This window comes from Aquarana catesbeiana, linkage group LG13 (assembly GCF_042186555.1).
Source record: "Aquarana catesbeiana isolate 2022-GZ linkage group LG13, ASM4218655v1, whole genome shotgun sequence".
In the NCBI taxonomy this organism is placed as follows: domain Eukaryota; kingdom Metazoa; phylum Chordata; class Amphibia; order Anura; family Ranidae; genus Aquarana; species Aquarana catesbeiana.
Genome location: NC_133336.1, coordinates 79089642 through 79108020, shown reverse-complemented (window position 1 = coordinate 79108020; position 18379 = coordinate 79089642). Strand labels below are relative to the sequence as shown.

The 18379-nt window shown below is 42.7% G+C and overlaps 1 protein-coding gene across 2 annotated transcripts in view; it reads left to right on the top strand.

The window, feature by feature from the left end:
- STARD9 (StAR related lipid transfer domain containing 9) overlaps window positions 1–18379 on the top strand; it is a 241619-nt gene that overhangs the window by 104636 nt on the left and 118604 nt on the right. For both annotated transcript variants that reach the window (XM_073610372.1, XM_073610370.1), the window contains exons 4-7: window positions 13354–13470; window positions 15430–15462; window positions 15687–15748; window positions 15849–15961. In XM_073610372.1, the coding sequence (XP_073466473.1) occupies window positions 13354–13470; window positions 15430–15462; window positions 15687–15748; window positions 15849–15961 (325 nt within the window). The remainder of the gene's footprint in view (window positions 1–13353; window positions 13471–15429; window positions 15463–15686; window positions 15749–15848; window positions 15962–18379) is intronic.

Sequence of the window (18379 nt, the reverse complement as noted above, 5' to 3'; positions counted from 1 at the left end):
CAGAGTTGTAGGTGATCCTGAAGGAGCGCTGTGATAGATAGGCAGCGAACTAGGATAGAGCAGAATCTCGGAGGCCAAGGGAATGTAGTTTATTGAGAAGGAGCGGGTGGTCAACAGTATCAAAGGCAGCAGAGAGGTCAAGTAGTAGGAGTATGGAGTACTGGCTGTTGGTGTTAGCAGGTAGTAAATCGTTAGTGAGTTTTAGTAAGGCAGTTTCCGTGGAGTGCTGCGATCGAAAGCCAGACTGTAAGGGGTCAAGAAGGTTATTTTCACTGAGGTAGGAGCTAAGACGGTTGTAGACTAAGCGTTCTAGAAGTTTAGAGGTGAATGGGAGCAATTAGATGGGTCTTAATTTGTTTAGGTTGGTGGGGTCCAGTTAGGGCTTTTTAGTATGGGAGTGATCTAGGCATGTTTTAGAGGGGAGGGGAAGGTGCCACTAGAGGGAGAGGTTGAAAATGTGAGTGAGGGAGCATACAATAGCCGCAGTGGGAAATCCATCCATCTACCCTGCTTGGCGTGGATGAAGGAATCTGATAAATTTTTTGTTAAGCCAAACGGGCATGAAATAAATCTATCAGTGTATGGCCAGCTTTATTTCTGGGGTCATTGTATTGTCTAAAGACTGAAGGCGACAAAGTCTGATGCTTCTATCCATAATATGCTGGACCACACTATGGGTGCATTGTAAACGTCTTTGCATTTTATGTAAACTAGTACTGCTTTTCAATGTTTTTGTTTTATTTCCTTCACTATTTCAATCTGTCGTGAAACAAAGGAATATTTTTTGAACTCTCAAAAAACATGGGACATTTTATCAAGCAAATTATGCTGGCTGTTAGTAAAATCTCTGCAGCAGGTTTACAGTTTACTTGCGACCCTTGCACCTGTAATCCTGGGCAACCATCTGCAACAGATTTGCAAAGTTCTAAGACAGATTTTTATTCATATTAGACGCACAGTTAAGACGTGGTCAGGATACGGTTTTAGTTTGTTGCAGTCCTATGTTACAGAAACACACACAGGAATGTATGAATAATAGGGTGTAATCTTGTAATGAATCTGTCCCAAAATCTGTCTCACTGCTTCTGTGCGAAAGCATTTATAAATGTCTCTCAATATGTCTTTATATATAATTACCAATATCATGCTCTTGCAGGCATGTCAGACTAATATAATGCTTAATAGAGAGCTTGGATACCTAGGCACATGTAACATGAGCAGAGCATGTTATACAGTATTTCACAAAAGTGAGTACAAACCTCACTTTTTTGTAAATATTTTATTATATCTTTTCATGTGACAACACTGAAGAAATGACACTTTGCTACAATGTAAAGTAGTGAGTGTACAGCTTGTATAACAGTGTAAATTTGCTGTCCCTTCAAAATAACTCACACAGCCATTAATTTTTAAACCGCTGACAACAAAAAGCGAGTACACCCCTAAGTGAAAATGTCCAAATTGGGCCAAATTCCCAGTGTGTGAATGGGGAGCAGGTGTGTTAAATTTGATATCGCTCTCACTCTCTCATACTGGTCACTGGAAGTTCAACATGGCACCTCATGGCAAAGAACTCTCTGAGGATCTGAAAAAAGAATTGTTGCTCTACATAAAGATGGCCTAGGCTAGGCTATCAGAAGATTGCCAAGACCCTGAAACTGAGCTGCAGCACGGTGGCCAAGACCATACAGAGGTTTAACAGGACAGGCTCCATTAAGAACAGGCCTCACCATGGTTGACCAAAGAAGTTTGAATGCACATGCTCAGCATCGTATCCAGAGGTTATCCTTGGGAAATTGATGTATAAGTGCTTCCAGCATTGCTGCAGAGGTTGAAGGTGTGGGGGGTTAGCCTGTTAGTGCTCACACCATACGCCGCACACTGCATCAAATTGGTCTGCATGGCTGTCGTCCCAGAAGGAAGCCTCTTCTAAAGATGATGTAAAAGAGAGCCTGCAAACCGTTTGCTGAAGACAAGCAGACTAAGGACATGGTTTACTGGAACCACGTCCTGTGGTCTGATGAGACCAAGATAAACATATTTGGTTCAGATGGTGTTAAGCGTGTGTGGCAGCAACCAGGTGAGGAGTACAAAGACAAGTGTGTCTTGCCTGCAGTCAAGCATGGTGGTGGGAGTGCCGTGGTCTGGGGCTGCACGAGTGCTGCCGGCACTGGGGAACTACAGTTCATTGAGGGAACCATGAATACCAACATGTACTGTAACATACTGAAGCAGAGCATGATCCCCCCCCCCCGGAGACTTGGCCAAAGGGCAGTATTCCAACATAACGACCCCAAACACACCTCTAAGATGACCACTGCCTTGCTAAACATGCTGAGGGTAAAGGTGGTGGACTGGCCAAGCATGTCTCCAGACCTAAACTCTATTGAGCATCTGTGGTGCATCCTCAAATTGAAGGTGGAGGAGCGGAAGGTCTGTAACATCCACCACCTCCGTAATGTCATCATTGAGGAGTGGAAGAGGACTCCAGTGGCAACCTGTGAAGCTCTGGTGAACTCCATGCCAAAGGGGGTTAAGGCAATGCTGGAAAATACAAAATATTGACACTTTGGGCCCAATTTGGACATTTTCACTTAGGGGTGTACACACTTTTGTTGCCAGCGGTTTAGACATTAATGGCTGTGTGTTGAGTTATATTTTGAGGGGACAGCAAATTTACACTGTTATACAAGCTGTACACTCACTACTTTACATTGTAGCAAAGTGTAATTTCTTTGGTGTTGTCACATGAAGAGATACAATATTTACAAAAATGTGAGGGATGTACTCACTTATGTGAGATACTGTATGTGTGAGAGTATTTTAAGGAGGGTGGGGTCAGATACAGGCTCTTCTGGGAAGAATGAAGACCAGAACTCCATGAAAAATATAGCTTTTTTTACTGTAGATACAGCAATTACCAATCTACTGTAGATTTCGAGGGTATGCAGGTTCTCTTTGTTAAGGCATAGGATTCTGAGAAAGGCTGAGTTTGCATGATTTTGTTGTGTGCTTTCTCATGGGACCGGAAAAAGGGACTAAAAAAAAACCACACTGAAAATTGCGAGCAGCTGTATGTTTTATGCTTATGTTACACTTCTAATATGTTTCTATTTCTAATTAAGCTGTAATAGTAAATTATATTGTGAAACAGGTTACAAATTTAAATAATAGTGACATTACTAGTCTTAAAGTCTAGATCCTCCGTATCTAGTCTGCTCTGTTGTCCTTTGCAGTGTCCTTACAATAAAAAAAAAATGGTTTGAAAGACCTTATGCTTTTAGATATATCTCTACATATTAATTAGATCACCTTTTAAGATTCTTTTTTTATTTTGCAAACTGAACCTATGTATCTAACTGTGTCTATGAGGCCTTCTATTCTCTTTAATTATTCTGTCACCTGCAATACAAAATGCTGTATCCCATATTCAATATGTAGCCTTATGTGCTTCATACAGGACATCAATTTACTAGCATAACATGCATGTTTATCGCCCTCTTTTAATGTCTACATGTTATGGTTGACTAGGCTTAAACTACAAAAAGTGCCACAAAGCTGTTAAATAGAATGTATTTATCAAATGGGTGTGCTACAGGAGGAGTCAGAATATTTTTCTGGTGTGTGCAAATCTAAAGATCTGCCAGTCCACCCTTTTGTTTCCAGCTTGACAAAGAGGATAAGCAGGCTTTGTCTTATTCCCTGATGATCAGAGTTCTGTTGATTTTTATAGGAACCATTCCAAGTAAAGATCATCTGTGCTTCATGGATTTCATTTGTTCTTAAATGGGAATGGCACATTAAATATAAGAATTCTGATTTACTAAAGTGTGAAATGAGATTAAATACAGTGTAGTAAGTTGTATTCACAGCCAACAGCCAACGTCCAGTCATATGCAACAGGAGCTTTGTTTTAATACATAACATAGAAAAGATTAATGACCGAATGGGGTTTATTTACTAAAGCAAAAATAGGCTTCCAGTTTTTAGTGCCAAAGCTTAATTGAACAAGCTGAGGTTGGAAGCTGATTGGTTTCTATGCAGAAGTGAGTCTGATTTTGCACTTTCCAGCTTTAGGAAATAAACTCCAATATTCCCTTGTGGTTCAACCCTACCCTTAAAAAGTTATATTCCCTACCAACCCCCTAAGGTGGTCCTCTAAAGGGGTCAAATATTTATGTCACATACTCCACAGAGTTTTAAAGCGGAGTTTCGATTAAAAAAAAATAAAAAAAAATTAAGTCAGCAGCTACAAATACTGCAGCTACTGACTTTTAATAATCGGACACTTACCTGTCCCAGGGTCCAGCGATGCAGGGGAATGAAGCCCCACTCGTCTCCACCTCCTCTCTGCGGCACCGGCATTGTCACTGTGGGTGCCCGGCTGTGGCTTCATGGTCGGGCACATACTGCGCATGCGCGAGCTGCGCTGCGCACTGTGACCAGCTGGGCAATCATCTGGGACCTGTGACGTGTCCCAGATAATTGCCAAGAGGGAGGGGGGAGAGGTGAACTTGCTTCCGGCGCCGCGGTGCCCTGGGAGGAAGTTGAGCGGGAGGAAAATAGGGGTTCTGCCCCCCCAAAAAATGACATGCCAAATATGGCATGTCAGGGGGTCACCTTCCCTTAAAGCGGACGTTCCATTTTTGGGTGGAACTCCACTTTAAGTCCTTTTATCAAATGCATATAGACTTTGATCTGCCACGTACCTACTTATTTTACTATTATCAGCTTCGGCATGCTATACGTGCGCAATTGGGCTCCCTAGATAACCCTATCTGGATGCCAGCCCTGAAAAAATTAAGAAATCCAGACCCCACAAAACTTATCTCCACTTATTACTCTGCTCTCATAACAGACACTAACCCTAGATTCCAGGGCTGCATAGGTAAAATGGGATTCCCTGGATATACCATTTACGGAGGAGGACTGGTCTGAGTTTAGTGACATGTTTAAGACCTCTGTCGTTTCCTCCAGAGACCGGGTTAAGGTCTTCCACCACTCTCACCTTACCCCTGCTAGAATGAGTAAAATGGGTTTGTCTCCCTCAGCTGAATGTTTTAGAGGATGCGGTCAAACTGCTGACTTCTTTCATTGTTTTTGGACCTGTCCCATAGTTCAGGATTTCTGGGTGAACATAGACTCTTTTATACCTTTAGCGTTGGGTCTCCCAAACATTGTAAATCCCAAAAACTGTCTTTTGGGCATCTTTGGTGACTTAACTATCCCTTTCCAGGCCAAGAGACTGCTTCGCATCCTTTACTTTTAAAGGAGGCAGGGGCGTACCTAGAGCATTTGGCACTCGGGGCAGATCCTATATCTGGCACCCCCCACGTTAAAATGTAAAAACACCACACTGTGCCCCCTGCATACTTCTGCATCCTTCAATATCTTTGTCACTACTGTGTACCCCCTCTCCACAACTGCACCTCTGGACCCCTTTACATTACACAGCACCCTGCACCTCTGGACCCCTTTACATTACACAGCACCCTGCACCTCTGGAACCCTTTACATTACACAGCACCCTGCACCTCTGGACCCCTTTACATTACACAGCACCCTGCACCTCTGGAACCCTTTACATTACACAGCACCCTGCACCTCTGGAACCCTTTACATTACACAGCACCCTGCACCTCTGGAACCCTTTTACATTACACAGCCCCCCGCACCTCTGGGCCCCTTTACATTACACAGCACCCTGCATCACTGAACCTGTTTACATTACACAGCACCCTGCATCACTGGACCCCTTTACATTACACAGCACCCTGCATCTCTGGACCCCTTTACATTACACAGCACCCTGCATCTCTGGACCCCTTTACATTACACAGCACATTAAATCATAATGACAACAGAAACTACCTAAATGACTCTGATCAAAAGTTTACATACCCTGGTGATTTTGGCCTGATAACATGCACACAAGTTGACACAAAGGGGTTTGAATGTCTTTTAAATGTAACCATCCTCACCTGTGATCTGTTTGCTTGTAATTAGTGTGTGTTTAAAAGTTCAGTGAGTTTCTGGACTCCTGACAGACCCTTGCATCTTTCATCCAGTGCTGCACAGAGGTTTCTGGATTCTGAGTCATGTGGAAAGCAAAAGAATTGTCAAAGGATCTGTGGGAAAATGCAGTTGAACTATATAAAACCGGAAAGGGATATAAAAAGATATCTAAGGAATTGAGAATGCCAATCAGCAGTGTTCAAACTCTAATCAAGAAGTGTAAAACGAGGGGTTCTCTTGAAACCAAACCACGGTCAGGTAGACCAACTAAAATTTCAGCCACAACTGCCAGGAAAATTCAGGAAAATTGTTCGGGATGCAAAGAAAAACCCACAAATAACTTTAGGGGAAATGCAGGACTCTCTGAAAACATGTGGTGTGGCTGTTTCAAGATGCACAATAAGGAGGCACTTGAACAAAGATGGGCTGCATGGTCAAGTTGCCAGAAGAAAGACATTACTACGCAAATACCACAAAGTATCCCACTTACAATACGCCAAACAGCACAGAGACAAGCCTCAAATCTTCTGGCACAAAGTCATTTGGAGTGATAAGGCCAAAATTTAGCTTTTTGGCCACAACCATAAACGCTACATTTGGAGAGGAGTCAACAAGGCCTATGGTGAAAGTTACACCATTCCTACTGTGAAACACGGAGGTTGATCACTGATATTTTTGGGATGTGTGAGCTAGAAAGGCACAGGAAATTTGGTCAAAATTTATGGCAAGATGAATGCAGTATGTTATCAAAAATTACTGGTGGAACATTTGCATTCATCAGCCAGGAAGCTGCGCATAGGACGTACTTGGACATTTGAGCATGACAATGATCCAAAACACAAGGCCAAGTCGACCTGTCATTGGCTACAGCAGAATAAAGTGATGGTTCTGGAGTGGCCATCTCAGTCTCCTGACCTCAATATCATTGAGCTACTCTGGGGAGATCTCAAACGTGCAGTTCATGCAAGACAGCCCAAGAATTTACAGGAACTGGAGGCTTTTTGCCAAGAGGAATGGGCAGCTTTACCATCTGAGAAGATAAAGAGCCTCATCCACAAATACCACAAAAGACTTCAAGCTGTCATTGATGTTAACCACTTAAGGACCGCCTAACGCCGATTTACGTCGGCAAGGCGGCACGGGCAGGCAAAATCACGTGTACGTGATTTGCCTCCCGCGGGTGGGGGGTCCGATCGGACCCCCCCCCGGTGCCCGAGGCGGTCCCGTTTTGTCCCCCGGCGATCGGAGGTGAGGGGGAGGCCATCCGTTCGTGGCCCCCCCCTCGTGATCGCCGCCGGCCAATCAGATTACTTCCTTTGCTGCTGTATGCTAAACAGCAGCAAAGGAAATGATGTCATCTCTCCTCGGCTCGGTATTCCGTTGCAGCGCCGAGGAGAGAAGACATCAATGTAAGTGCACCAACACTACACACACAGTAGAACATGCCAGGCACACAAAACACCCCGATCCCCCCCCCCGATCGCCCCCGCGATCCCCCCCCAATCACCCCCCCCCCCTCCCTGTCACAAACTGACACAGCAGTTTTTTGTTTTGTTTTTTTTTTTTTTCTGATTACTGCATTGGTGTCAGTTTGTGACAGTTACAGTGTTGGGACAGTTAGTATTACCCCCCTTTAGGTCTAGGGTACCCCCCTAACCCCCCCTAATAAAGTTTTAACCCCTTGATCACCCCCTGTCACCAGTGTCACTAAGCGATAATTTTTCTGATCGCTGTATTAGTGTCGCTGGTGACGCTAGTTAGTGAGGTAAATATTTAGGTTCGCCGTCAGCGTTTTATAGCGACAGGGACCCCCATATACTACCTAATAAATGTTTTAACCCCTTGATTGCCCCCTAGTTAACCCTTTCACCACTGATCACCGTATAACTGTTACGGGTGACGCTGGTTAGTTTGTTTATTTTTTATAGTGTCAGGGCACCCGCCGTTTATTACCGAATAAAGGTTTAGCCCCCCGGTCGCCCGGCGGTGATATGCGTCGCCCCAGGCAGCGTCAGATTAGCGCCAGTACCGCTAACACCCACGCACGCAGCATACGCCTCCCTTAGTGGTATAGTATCTGTACAGATCAATATCTGATCCGATCAGATCTATACTAGCGTCCCCAGCAGTTTAGGGTTCCCAAAAACGCAGTGTTAGCGGGATCAGCCCAGATACCTGCTAGCACCTGCGTTTTGTCCCTCCGCCCAGCCCACCCAAGTGCAGTATCGATCGATCGCTGTCACTTACAAAACACTAAACGCATAACTGCAGCGTTCGCAGAGTCAGGCCTGATCCCTGCGATCGCTAACATTTTTTTTGGTAGCATTTTGGTGAGCTGGCAAGCACCAGCCCCAGGCAGCGTCAGGTTAGCGCCAGTACCACTGACACCCACGCACGCACCGTACACCTCCCTTAGTGGTATAGTATCTGATCGGATCAATATCTGGTCCGATCAGATCTATACTAGCGTCCCCAGCAGTTTAGGGTTCCCAAAAACGCAGTGTTAGCGGGATCAGCCCAGATACCTGCTAGCACCTGCGTTGTGCCCCTCCGCCCGGCCCAGCCCAGCCCACCCAAGTGCAGTATCGATCGATCACTGTCACAAGGCACTAAACGCATAACTGCAGCATTCGCAGAGTCAGGCCTGATCCCTGCGATCGCTAACAGTTTTTTTGGTAGCATTTTGGTGAACTAGCAAGCACCGTCCCCAGGCAGCGTCAGGTTAGCGCCAGTACCACTAACACCCACGCACGCAGCATACGCCTCCTTTAGTGGTATAGTATCTGAACGGATCAACATCTGATCCGATCAGATCTATACTAGCGTCCCCAGCAGTTTAGGGTTCCCAAAAACGCAGTGTTAGCGGGATTAGCCCAGATATTTGCTAGCACCTGCGTTTTGCCCTCCGCCCGGCCCAGCCCAGCCCACCCAAGTGCAGTATCGATCGATCACTGTCACTTACAAAACACTAAACGCATAACTGCAGCGTTTGCAGAGTCAGGCCTGATCCCTGCGATCGCTAACAGTTTTTTTGGAAGCTTTTTATTGAACTGGCAAGCACCAGCGGCCTAGTACACCCCGGTCGTAGTCAAACCAGCGCTGCAGTAACACTTGGTGACGTGGCGAGTCCCATAAGTGCAGTTCAAGCTGGTGAGGTGGCAAGCACAAGTAGTGTCCCGCTACCACCAAGAAGACAAACACAGGCCCGTCGTGCCCATAGTGCCCTTCCTGCTGCATTCGCCAATCCTAATTGGGAACACACCGCTTCTGCAGCGCCCGTACTTCCCTCATTCACATCCCCAACCAAATGCAGTCGGCTGCATGAGAGGCATTTTCTTTATGTCCTCCCGGGTACCGCTACCCAACGAACCCCCCCAAAAAAGATGTTGTGTCTGCAGCAAGCGCGGATATAGGCGTGACACCCGGTATTATTGTCCCTCCTGTCCTGACAATCCTGGTCTTTGCATTGGTGAATGTTTTGAACGCTACCATGCACTAGTTGAGTATTAGCGTAGGGTACAGCATTGCACAGACTAGGCACACTTTCACAGGGTCTCCCAAGATGCCATCGCATTTTGAGAGACCCGAACCTGGAACCGTTACAGTTATAAAAGTTAGTTACAAAAAAAGTGTAAAAAAAAAAATATATATATAAAATAAAAAAAAATAGTTGTCGTTTTATTGTTCTCTCTCTCTATTCTCTCTCTCTATTGTTCTGCTCTTTTTTTACTGTATTCTATTCTGCAGTGTTTTATTGTTATTGTTATTATGTTTTATCATGTTTGTTTTTCAGGTATGTAATTATTTATACTTTACTGTTTACTGTGCTTTATTGTTAACCATTTTTTTGTCTTCAGGTACGCCATTCACAACTTTGAGTGGTTATACCAGAATGATGCCTGCAGGTTTAGGTATCATCTTGGTATCATTCTTTTCAGCCAGCGGTCGGCTTTCATGTAAAAGCAATCCTAGCGGCTAATTAGCCTCTAGACTGCCTTTACAAGCCGTGGGAGGGAATGCCCCCCCCCCCCCCACCGTCTTCCGTGTTTTTCTCTGGCTCTCCTGTCTCAACAGGGAACCTGAGAATGCAGCCGGTGATTCAGCCAGCTGACCATAGAGCTGATCAGAGACCAGAGTGGCTCCAAACATCTCTATGGCCTAAGAAACTGGAAGCTACGAGCATTTTATGACTTAGATTTCGCCGGATGTAAATAGCGCCATTGGGAAATTGGGGAAGCATTTTATCACACCGATCTTGGTGTGGTCAGATGCTTTGAGGGCAGAGGAGAGATCTAGGGTCTAATAGACCCCAATTTTTTCAAAAAAGAGTACCTGTCACTACCTATTGCTATCATAGGGGATATTTACATTCCCCGAGATAACAATAAAAATGATTTAAAAAAAAAAAAAATGAAAGGAACAGTTTAAAAATAAGATAAAAAAGCAAAAAAATAATAAAGAAAAAAAAAAAAAAGCACCCCTGTCGCCCCCTGCTCTTGCGCTAAGGCGAACGCAAGCGGCGGTCTGTCGTCAAACGTAAACAGCAATTGCACCATGCATGTGAGGTATCGCCGCGAAGGTCAGATCGAGGGCAGTAATTTTTGCAGTAGACCTCCTCTGCAAATCTAAAGTGGTAACCTGTAAAGGCTTTTAAAGGCTTTTAAAAATGTATTTATTTTGTTGCCACTGCACGTTTGTGCGCAATTGTAAAGCATGTCAAGTTTGGTATCCATGTACTCGGCCTAAGATCATCTTTTTTATTTCATCAAACATTTGGGCAATATAGTGTGTTTTAGTGCATTAAAATTTAAAAAAGTGTGTTTTTTCCCCAAAAAATGCGTTTGAAAAATCGCTGCGCAAATACTGTGTGGAAAAAAAAAATGAAACACCCACCATTTTAATCTGTAGGGCATTTGCTTTAAAAAAATATATAATGTTTGGGGGTTCAAAGTAATTTTCTTGCAAAAAAAAAAAAACTTTTTCATGTAAAAAATAAGTGTCAGAAAGGGCTTTGTCTTCAAGTGGTTAGAAGAGTGGGTAATGTGTGACATAAGCTTCTAAATGTTGTGCATAAAATTCCAGGACAGTTCAAAACCCCCCCAAATGACCCCATTTTGGAAAGTAGACACCCCAAGCTATTTGCTGAGAGGCATGTCGAGTCCATGGAATATTTTATATTGCGACACAAGTTGCGGGAAAGAGACAAATTTTTTTTTTTTTTTTTTTTTTTTTGCACAAAGTTGTCACTAAATGATATATTGCTCAAACATGCCATGGGAATATGTGAAATTACACCCCAAAATACATTCTGCTGCTTCTCCTGAGTACGGGGATACCACATGTGTGAGACTTTTTGGGAGCCTAGCCGCGTACGGGACCCCGAAACCAAGCACCGCCTTCAGGCTTTCTAAGGGCGTGAATTTTTGATTTCACTCTTCACTGCCTATCACAGTTTCGGAGGCCATGGAATGCCCAGGTGGCACAAACCCCCCCCAAATGACCCCATTTTGGAAAGTAGACACCCCAAGCTATTTGCTGAGAGGTATAGTGAGTATTTTGCAGACCTCACTTTTTGTCACAAAGTTTTGAAATTTGAAAAAAGAAAAAAAAAAAAAGTTTTTTCTTGTCTTTCTTCATTTTCAAAAACAAATGAGAGCTGCAAAATACTCACCATGCCTCTCAGCAAATAGCTTGGGGTGTCTACTTTCCAAAATGGGGTCATTTGGGGGGGTTTTGTGCCACCTGGGCATTCCATGGCCTCCGAAACGGTGATAGGCAGTGAAGAGTAAAATCAAAAATTCACGCCCTTAAAAACGCTGAAGGCGGTGATTGGTTTTCGGGGCCCCGTACGCGGCTAGGCTCCCAAAAAGCCCCACACATGTGGTATCCCCATACTCAGGAGAAGCAGCAGAATGTATTTTGGGGTGCAATTCCACATATGCCCATGGCCTGTGTGAGCAATATATCATTTAGTGACAACTTTGTGCAAAAAAAAAAAAAAGTGTCACTTTCCCGCAACTTGTGTCAAAATATAAAATATTCCATGGACTCAATATGCCTCTCATCAAATAGCTTGGGGTGTCTACTTTCCAAAATGGGGTCATTTGGGGGGGGGGTTGTGCCACCTGGGCATTCCATGGCCTCTGAAACTGTGATAGGCAGTGAAGAGTGAAATCAAAAAGTTACACCCTTAGAAATCCTGAAGGCGGTGATTGGATTTCGGGGTCCCATACGCGGCTAGGCTCCCAAAAAGTCCCACACATGTGGTATCCTCGTACTCAGGAGAAGTAGCTGAATATATTTTGGGGTGCAATTCCACATAGGCCCATGGCCTGTGTGAGCAATATATCATTTAGTGACAACTTTTTGTAAATATTTTTTTTTTTTTTGTCATTATTCAATCACTTGGGACAAAAAAAATAAATATTCAATGGGTTCAACATGCCTATCAGCAATTTCCTTGGGGTGTCTACTTTCCAAAATGGGGTCATTTGGGGGGGTTTTGTACTGCCCTGCCATTTTAGCACCTCAAGAAATGACATAGGCAGTCATAAACTAAAAGCTGTGTAAATTCCAGAAAATGTACCCTAGTTTGTAGACGCTATAACTTTTGCGCAAACCAATAAATATACGCTTATTGACATTTTTTTTACCAAAGACATGTGGCCGAATACATTTTGGCCTAAATGTATGACTAAAATTGAGTTTATTGGATTTTTTTTATAACAAAAAGTAGAAAATATCATTTTTTTTCAAAATTTTCGGTCTTTTTCCGTTTATAGCGCAAAAAATAAAAACTGCAGAGGTGATCAAATACCATCAAAAGAAAGCTCTATTTGTGGGAAGAAAAGGACGCAAATTTCGTTTGGGTACAGCATTGCATAACCGCGCAATTAGCAGTTAAAGCGACGCAGTGCCAAATTGGAAAAAGACCTCTGGTCCTTAGGCAGCATAATGGTCCGGGGCTCAAGTGGTTAAAGGGGGTAATACACGGTATTATGAACTGGGGTATGTAAACTTTTGATCAGGGTCATTTGGGTAGTTTTTGCTGTCATTGTGATTTAAAAAGAGTAAACACAGTTGATTGATAATAAATGTCTTCAGCCAAACACTAACCATGAGTAAACAAAGTTTTTGTTTTATCATTCATATTCTCTGAAAAATGGCCAAGAAATCATAAATGCTGCCAGGGTATGTAAACTTATGAGCACAACTGTAAACCCAATTGTTTGGTTGTAGTTTTTTTTTTTTTTTTTTATTCATCCATTGACTTTGTTTTATAATATTAATTTACATGCTATACATAACATACTAAATTTGGCACTTTATTAATTTCAGGTATTCCAAGATCTGGGTACCACAGTACTCTCAGAGGCCATTAAGGGATATAATGTGTGTTTATTTGCCTATGGACAGACTGGCTCAGGGAAAACATACACCATGATGGGAACTCCGGTGAGTTATGGCAAATAAGTCACAGTCCTTTTTAATGTTATGAAAATTATTATTTCTTAAAGCTGTTTTCCAGTCAAAATCTAAAATAAAAAATGTAGCTCCCGATTCTAGCATTCGGGCGTCCATAGACGCCGAATGTAGGACTCGGCCCCGCATCATTGGATTTAATTAACAGCAGCGGGAGCCAGTGGCTGCGCTGCTATCAATTTATCCAATCAAGAGCAGAGGGGAAGAGCACATCTCTAGTGGGGGAATACAGGACTCAGGTGAGTAAAAGGGGGGTGCTGGGGGGGCTGGTCAGTGACAGAAAGTTTTTTCACTTTAATTTTGAGACCTTAAAACTTACCTGGGGGGACAATTTAGAAATTTTTCACATACATCTGCTAGAAAATTACTTAAACCCCTAAACATTATATATTTTCTGAAAGCAGAGGCCTTGGACAATAAAATGGTGGCTTATGCAGTTTTTTTATGTCACACTGTATTTGCACAGCCATTTATCAAATGCAAATTTATACATTAAAAATGGTTGTAAAAGTAAAAGTTTTTTTTTTACCTTAATGCATTCTAAAAACCTTTTGTGTAAGACCGGTATTTCCTGTCCCATTGGGAATCCCAATTTACCATGATAGAGTCGGAACCACTTTGATTACCTCTATGATACAGGAACCCGTAAGTAAATGGCGCCATTTTCAAAAATGAAAAGCATTTGATCACATTGATCTTGGTGTGATCAAATGCTTTTAAGGGCAGTGGAGGGATCTGTGATCTTATAGACCCCAGATCTCTCCATAAAGAGTACCTGTCACATGCTTATTACTTTCAGAAGTGATGTTTACATTCCTTGTTACAGCAATAAAAGTGATCCAAAAAAAATATTTTTTTTAAAGTGCTTGCGCGCAAAGGCAAATGCACATGAACCTCATGCACGCAAACTGCACACTCAACGCCTATAAAATGGAGACAAATGACAGTACCTAAAATTGTCTATAGGTGATGCTTTAAAAACCTTTACAGGTTGACAGTTTAGAGTTAAACATGAACTTTGGCACTAGAATTATTGATCTCTCTCTCCGATATTTGGATGTGTGGTGCAATCACCGTTTTACATATATGTGCAGTTTATTTCTATCACAAGGGGGTGAATACCACTCCTTGTGATAGTTTTGGGCAGTGATAGATACACTTTTATGGAGAGTTCAGGGGTCCATTATCATTAGTCACAGAAGAGATTAGGCTCCTCCATCTCCTCTGTGCACAGCCAACCTGACTACTTACAGATGCTCTGATCACCTTTACAGTAAAGCCATTCGCCAACTGAAAAAAAAATGGTAGCAGGATCGTGGTTGCAGCGGCAGCCATGATAATGGTATAATCAATTTCTTCTGTAGCTGTATATATATCCGGCCTCTGGGCTGGAAGCACTCAAAGGATGAGTGTGCTTTGAAACAAAGAGCCCTTATGCTCCAAACTTAAAACTAAGCTCTGTCCCACAACTGCTCCCACAGTGCTTACATGCTTATGTGAAAATCATCTTTGTGCTGACGGCACCTGTGCAGTAGCTCCCCATAGACTTCTATATAGGGTCATCTCCCCAAGTGTTCCAAGCCCTTTGAAAGTCTGTGGGGCTCTACTTTGTTTAAAAGTGCACTTACAGTAACCAACCTTTATCACTAGGTATGCTTATTGAATCTGAAATGCTCATCTAAACCTAAAAGTGGAGCTACACCACCTCTTCCTTTTACCTCCCACTGTGCTCTTTTTCTCATTGTGAATAAACTCTTGAATATCACATTTTTGTATTGGACCTCCAAAATTGGGAGCATTGTAGAAGAGAAAGTTTGAGGTGTGCAGACGTCTATGGGTGCCTGCGCTAACACTCTGATGTTAGTTTACATGCACCAACGTAAGTACAAATTTTATTTGCATTTATAATTGCATTTCCTGCTTTATTCACAGACATCTATTGGATTAACACCTCGCATTTGTGAGGTAAGTTATTTTTTCTTTACAAATATACATATAGTAAGATAAAATATATGTATTATATATAGTAAGATGTAAGTTTATGTTCTGTCCATAAAAATGTCATTCAATTTCTTTTCTAAATGAGAATGAGTGGCATGAGCTCCTGTCAGCATCTTAGTCTTTATTTACTAGGAAATGTATCATGGTGGATACTTTGTGGTGCACAATAACGTGTTTTCCTCCCTAAGGGTCTCTTCTGCTATAATGCTGATCCCCTAGGCGCTGCATCCTCATGCAGGATAGAAGTGAGGTAAGGAGTAATCAATCTGTATGAACCACAATTCTGCATCTGTCTTATGTCATTCACTAGGTTCACTTTCATAGCTCGTATTTTAATGTATTTATTTAAGCTTTCTAGAAATTTATAATGAACGTGTCCGGGACTTGTTACATCAAGGAGACCAGAAGAAACCTTACACTTTACGGGTTCGGGAACATCCAGAAAAAGGCCCGTATGTTCAAGGTATGCAATGTTATGTGCATGCATGACCTTCATTTTTTAAAGTGGCTGAAATAAAAACAGTCTTTATCGGCTAATAGTTACCAGTCAGATTCACACCTGTCCTAGAAAAATACAGAATCTGGAAGTTCATCTACTTTTTCTAGAGAGAAAATTATTTTTGAATATATTTTCTGTACTGTGGTGTATAGTGGTGACATATTCTATACCAGGTATCACTAAATGGCAGATTGTGGTCAGCCAACCAGTGACAGTTCTATCCGGACCTTCAGCCAGTCACCACAGCACAGGTCCCCCCTCCTCTGCCATAAATGGTTGTTAGGACCACCAGCGTCCTAACAACCACTGACAGTCATGTAGGTGCCCCACCCCCAGATTTTTAGTAACCAGACCTCACTGAATTTTGATTGACTTATAATTCTTCTAGAAAGTGCAAATATCTTCCCTTACTCCTGAAAGAACTTAGAATGCAATGTGGCTTTCTACCTGTTAAAAAAAAAAAAGAATGGTCACACACATAAGGAACAATTTTGTCAAACTGCAACTGCTCTATCATCTTTCTATAGAGCTACTTCTGATGCACCTCCTCTTTATGTGCAGTACACAGGGCTGCTGATAGAAATCGCGTGGCTCCATACAGACTACCTGACAGGCCCCCCCCCCCCCCCCAAGAAACTATTAACCCCTTCAAGCTGACATGACGCAAGTATGCAGCACGTCCGCCTGCTGGCCGGAGACCCAAACAAAGCCGGAATTGGGTCTTAAATCTAGTAACCCGGAAGCGATGTCATGACATCACTTCCAGTGTACTGGAGCCTTAAAGGTGGCAAATTAAAAAAAAGTCAGTATTCAAAACAGCCTAACTTGGCGTTTTGAATGCTTTTAAGTAAAAGGAGGGATTTGGGGTCCTATAGATCCCTCCATAAAGAATACCTATCACTGCCTATTACTGTTACAAGGGATGTTTACATTCCTTGTGACCACAATAAAAGTGATCAAAAAAACTTTAATGGGACAGTGTAAAGAAAAAAAAAAATTTAAAGCGCCCCATCCCTCCGAGCTGGCGCGCAGAAGCGAATGCATAAGTAAGTCACACCCGCAAATGTAAACAGCGTTCAAACCACACATGAGGTATCGTCGCGATCGTTAGAGCAAGAGCAATAATTCTAGCCCAAGACCTCCTCTGTAACTCTAAACTAGTGACCTGTATACATTTTTAAAGCATCTCCTATTGAGATTTTTAAATACCGTAGTTTGTTGCCATTCCACGAGTGTGCGCAATTTTCAAGCATGACATGTTGGCTATCTGTTTACTCGGCATAACATCATCTTTCACATTATACAAAAAAATTTAGCTAACTTTACTTTACTTTTTTTTTAAATTCATGAATGTGTATTTCTTCCCAAAAAAATGGAAGACTCTCTCTCTCTCTCTCTCTCTCTCTCTCTCTCTCTCTCTCTCTCTCTCTCTCTCTCTCTCTCTCTCTCTCTCTCGTTCTGCAATTGTTGTCCATCACTAATCCCCCTCCCTGTGTGGGCCCTCCTGTGTGCTTGGGCCCCTACAAGAGGACTGGTGGTTTCCCCATATCAGAGGCCCTGGCAGTACACCTGCTTCTCCTTCCCATTGGCTCGGTGTGTTTATTCTGCTTGCCTGTTCTTTCTACCCAGTTGCCCTGTTATAGAAATGACTTCAATCAGTCTCATGCAACACGTTCTATAACTGTCTTCTGAAGCATGTCCTCAGTCTCCAACAAATCCTATAGCATGTTCACAAGTCCACAGTCTGACCATCTCTTGTATCATGTCTGCAGTCTACATACATCTCTTGTATCATGTCTGCAGTCTACATACATCTCTTGTATCATGTCTGCAGTCTACATACATCTCTTGTATCATGTCTGCAGTCTACATACATCTCTTGTATCATGTCTGCAGTCTACATACATCTCTTGTATCATGTCTGCAGTCTACATACATCTCTTGTATCGTGTCTGCAGTCTCTGGCTAGATCCTGTACCACGTCTGTAAGTCTCTGACCATATCTTGTATTATTTCCACAGTATCTGACCATCTCTTGTATCATGCCCATAGTCTTTGACTAACTGCATGTGTGGCTCTTTGTTGGAGGCTGCACTTGAGGCTCCCCATATCAAGAAAATTGAGCACCACTGATACTTTTTTTGGTACTAGAATAATGAGTATCTGGATCAGTTCAATCTTGTATGCTTAGTGATGTACTGCCTCCTTGTGGCAAAAACTCTTAATGTGCTTATATTGCTTATGACCTTGCATGAACGCTGAATAGCAAAGAACACCTAAAGATAACAAATATTACCTATAATCTGTGGTTTTCAGACCATTCTATAAAACCAGCAAAAACAGTATAGTATAGTACTTTGCGCTAGGGTGAAGAAGAGTTCT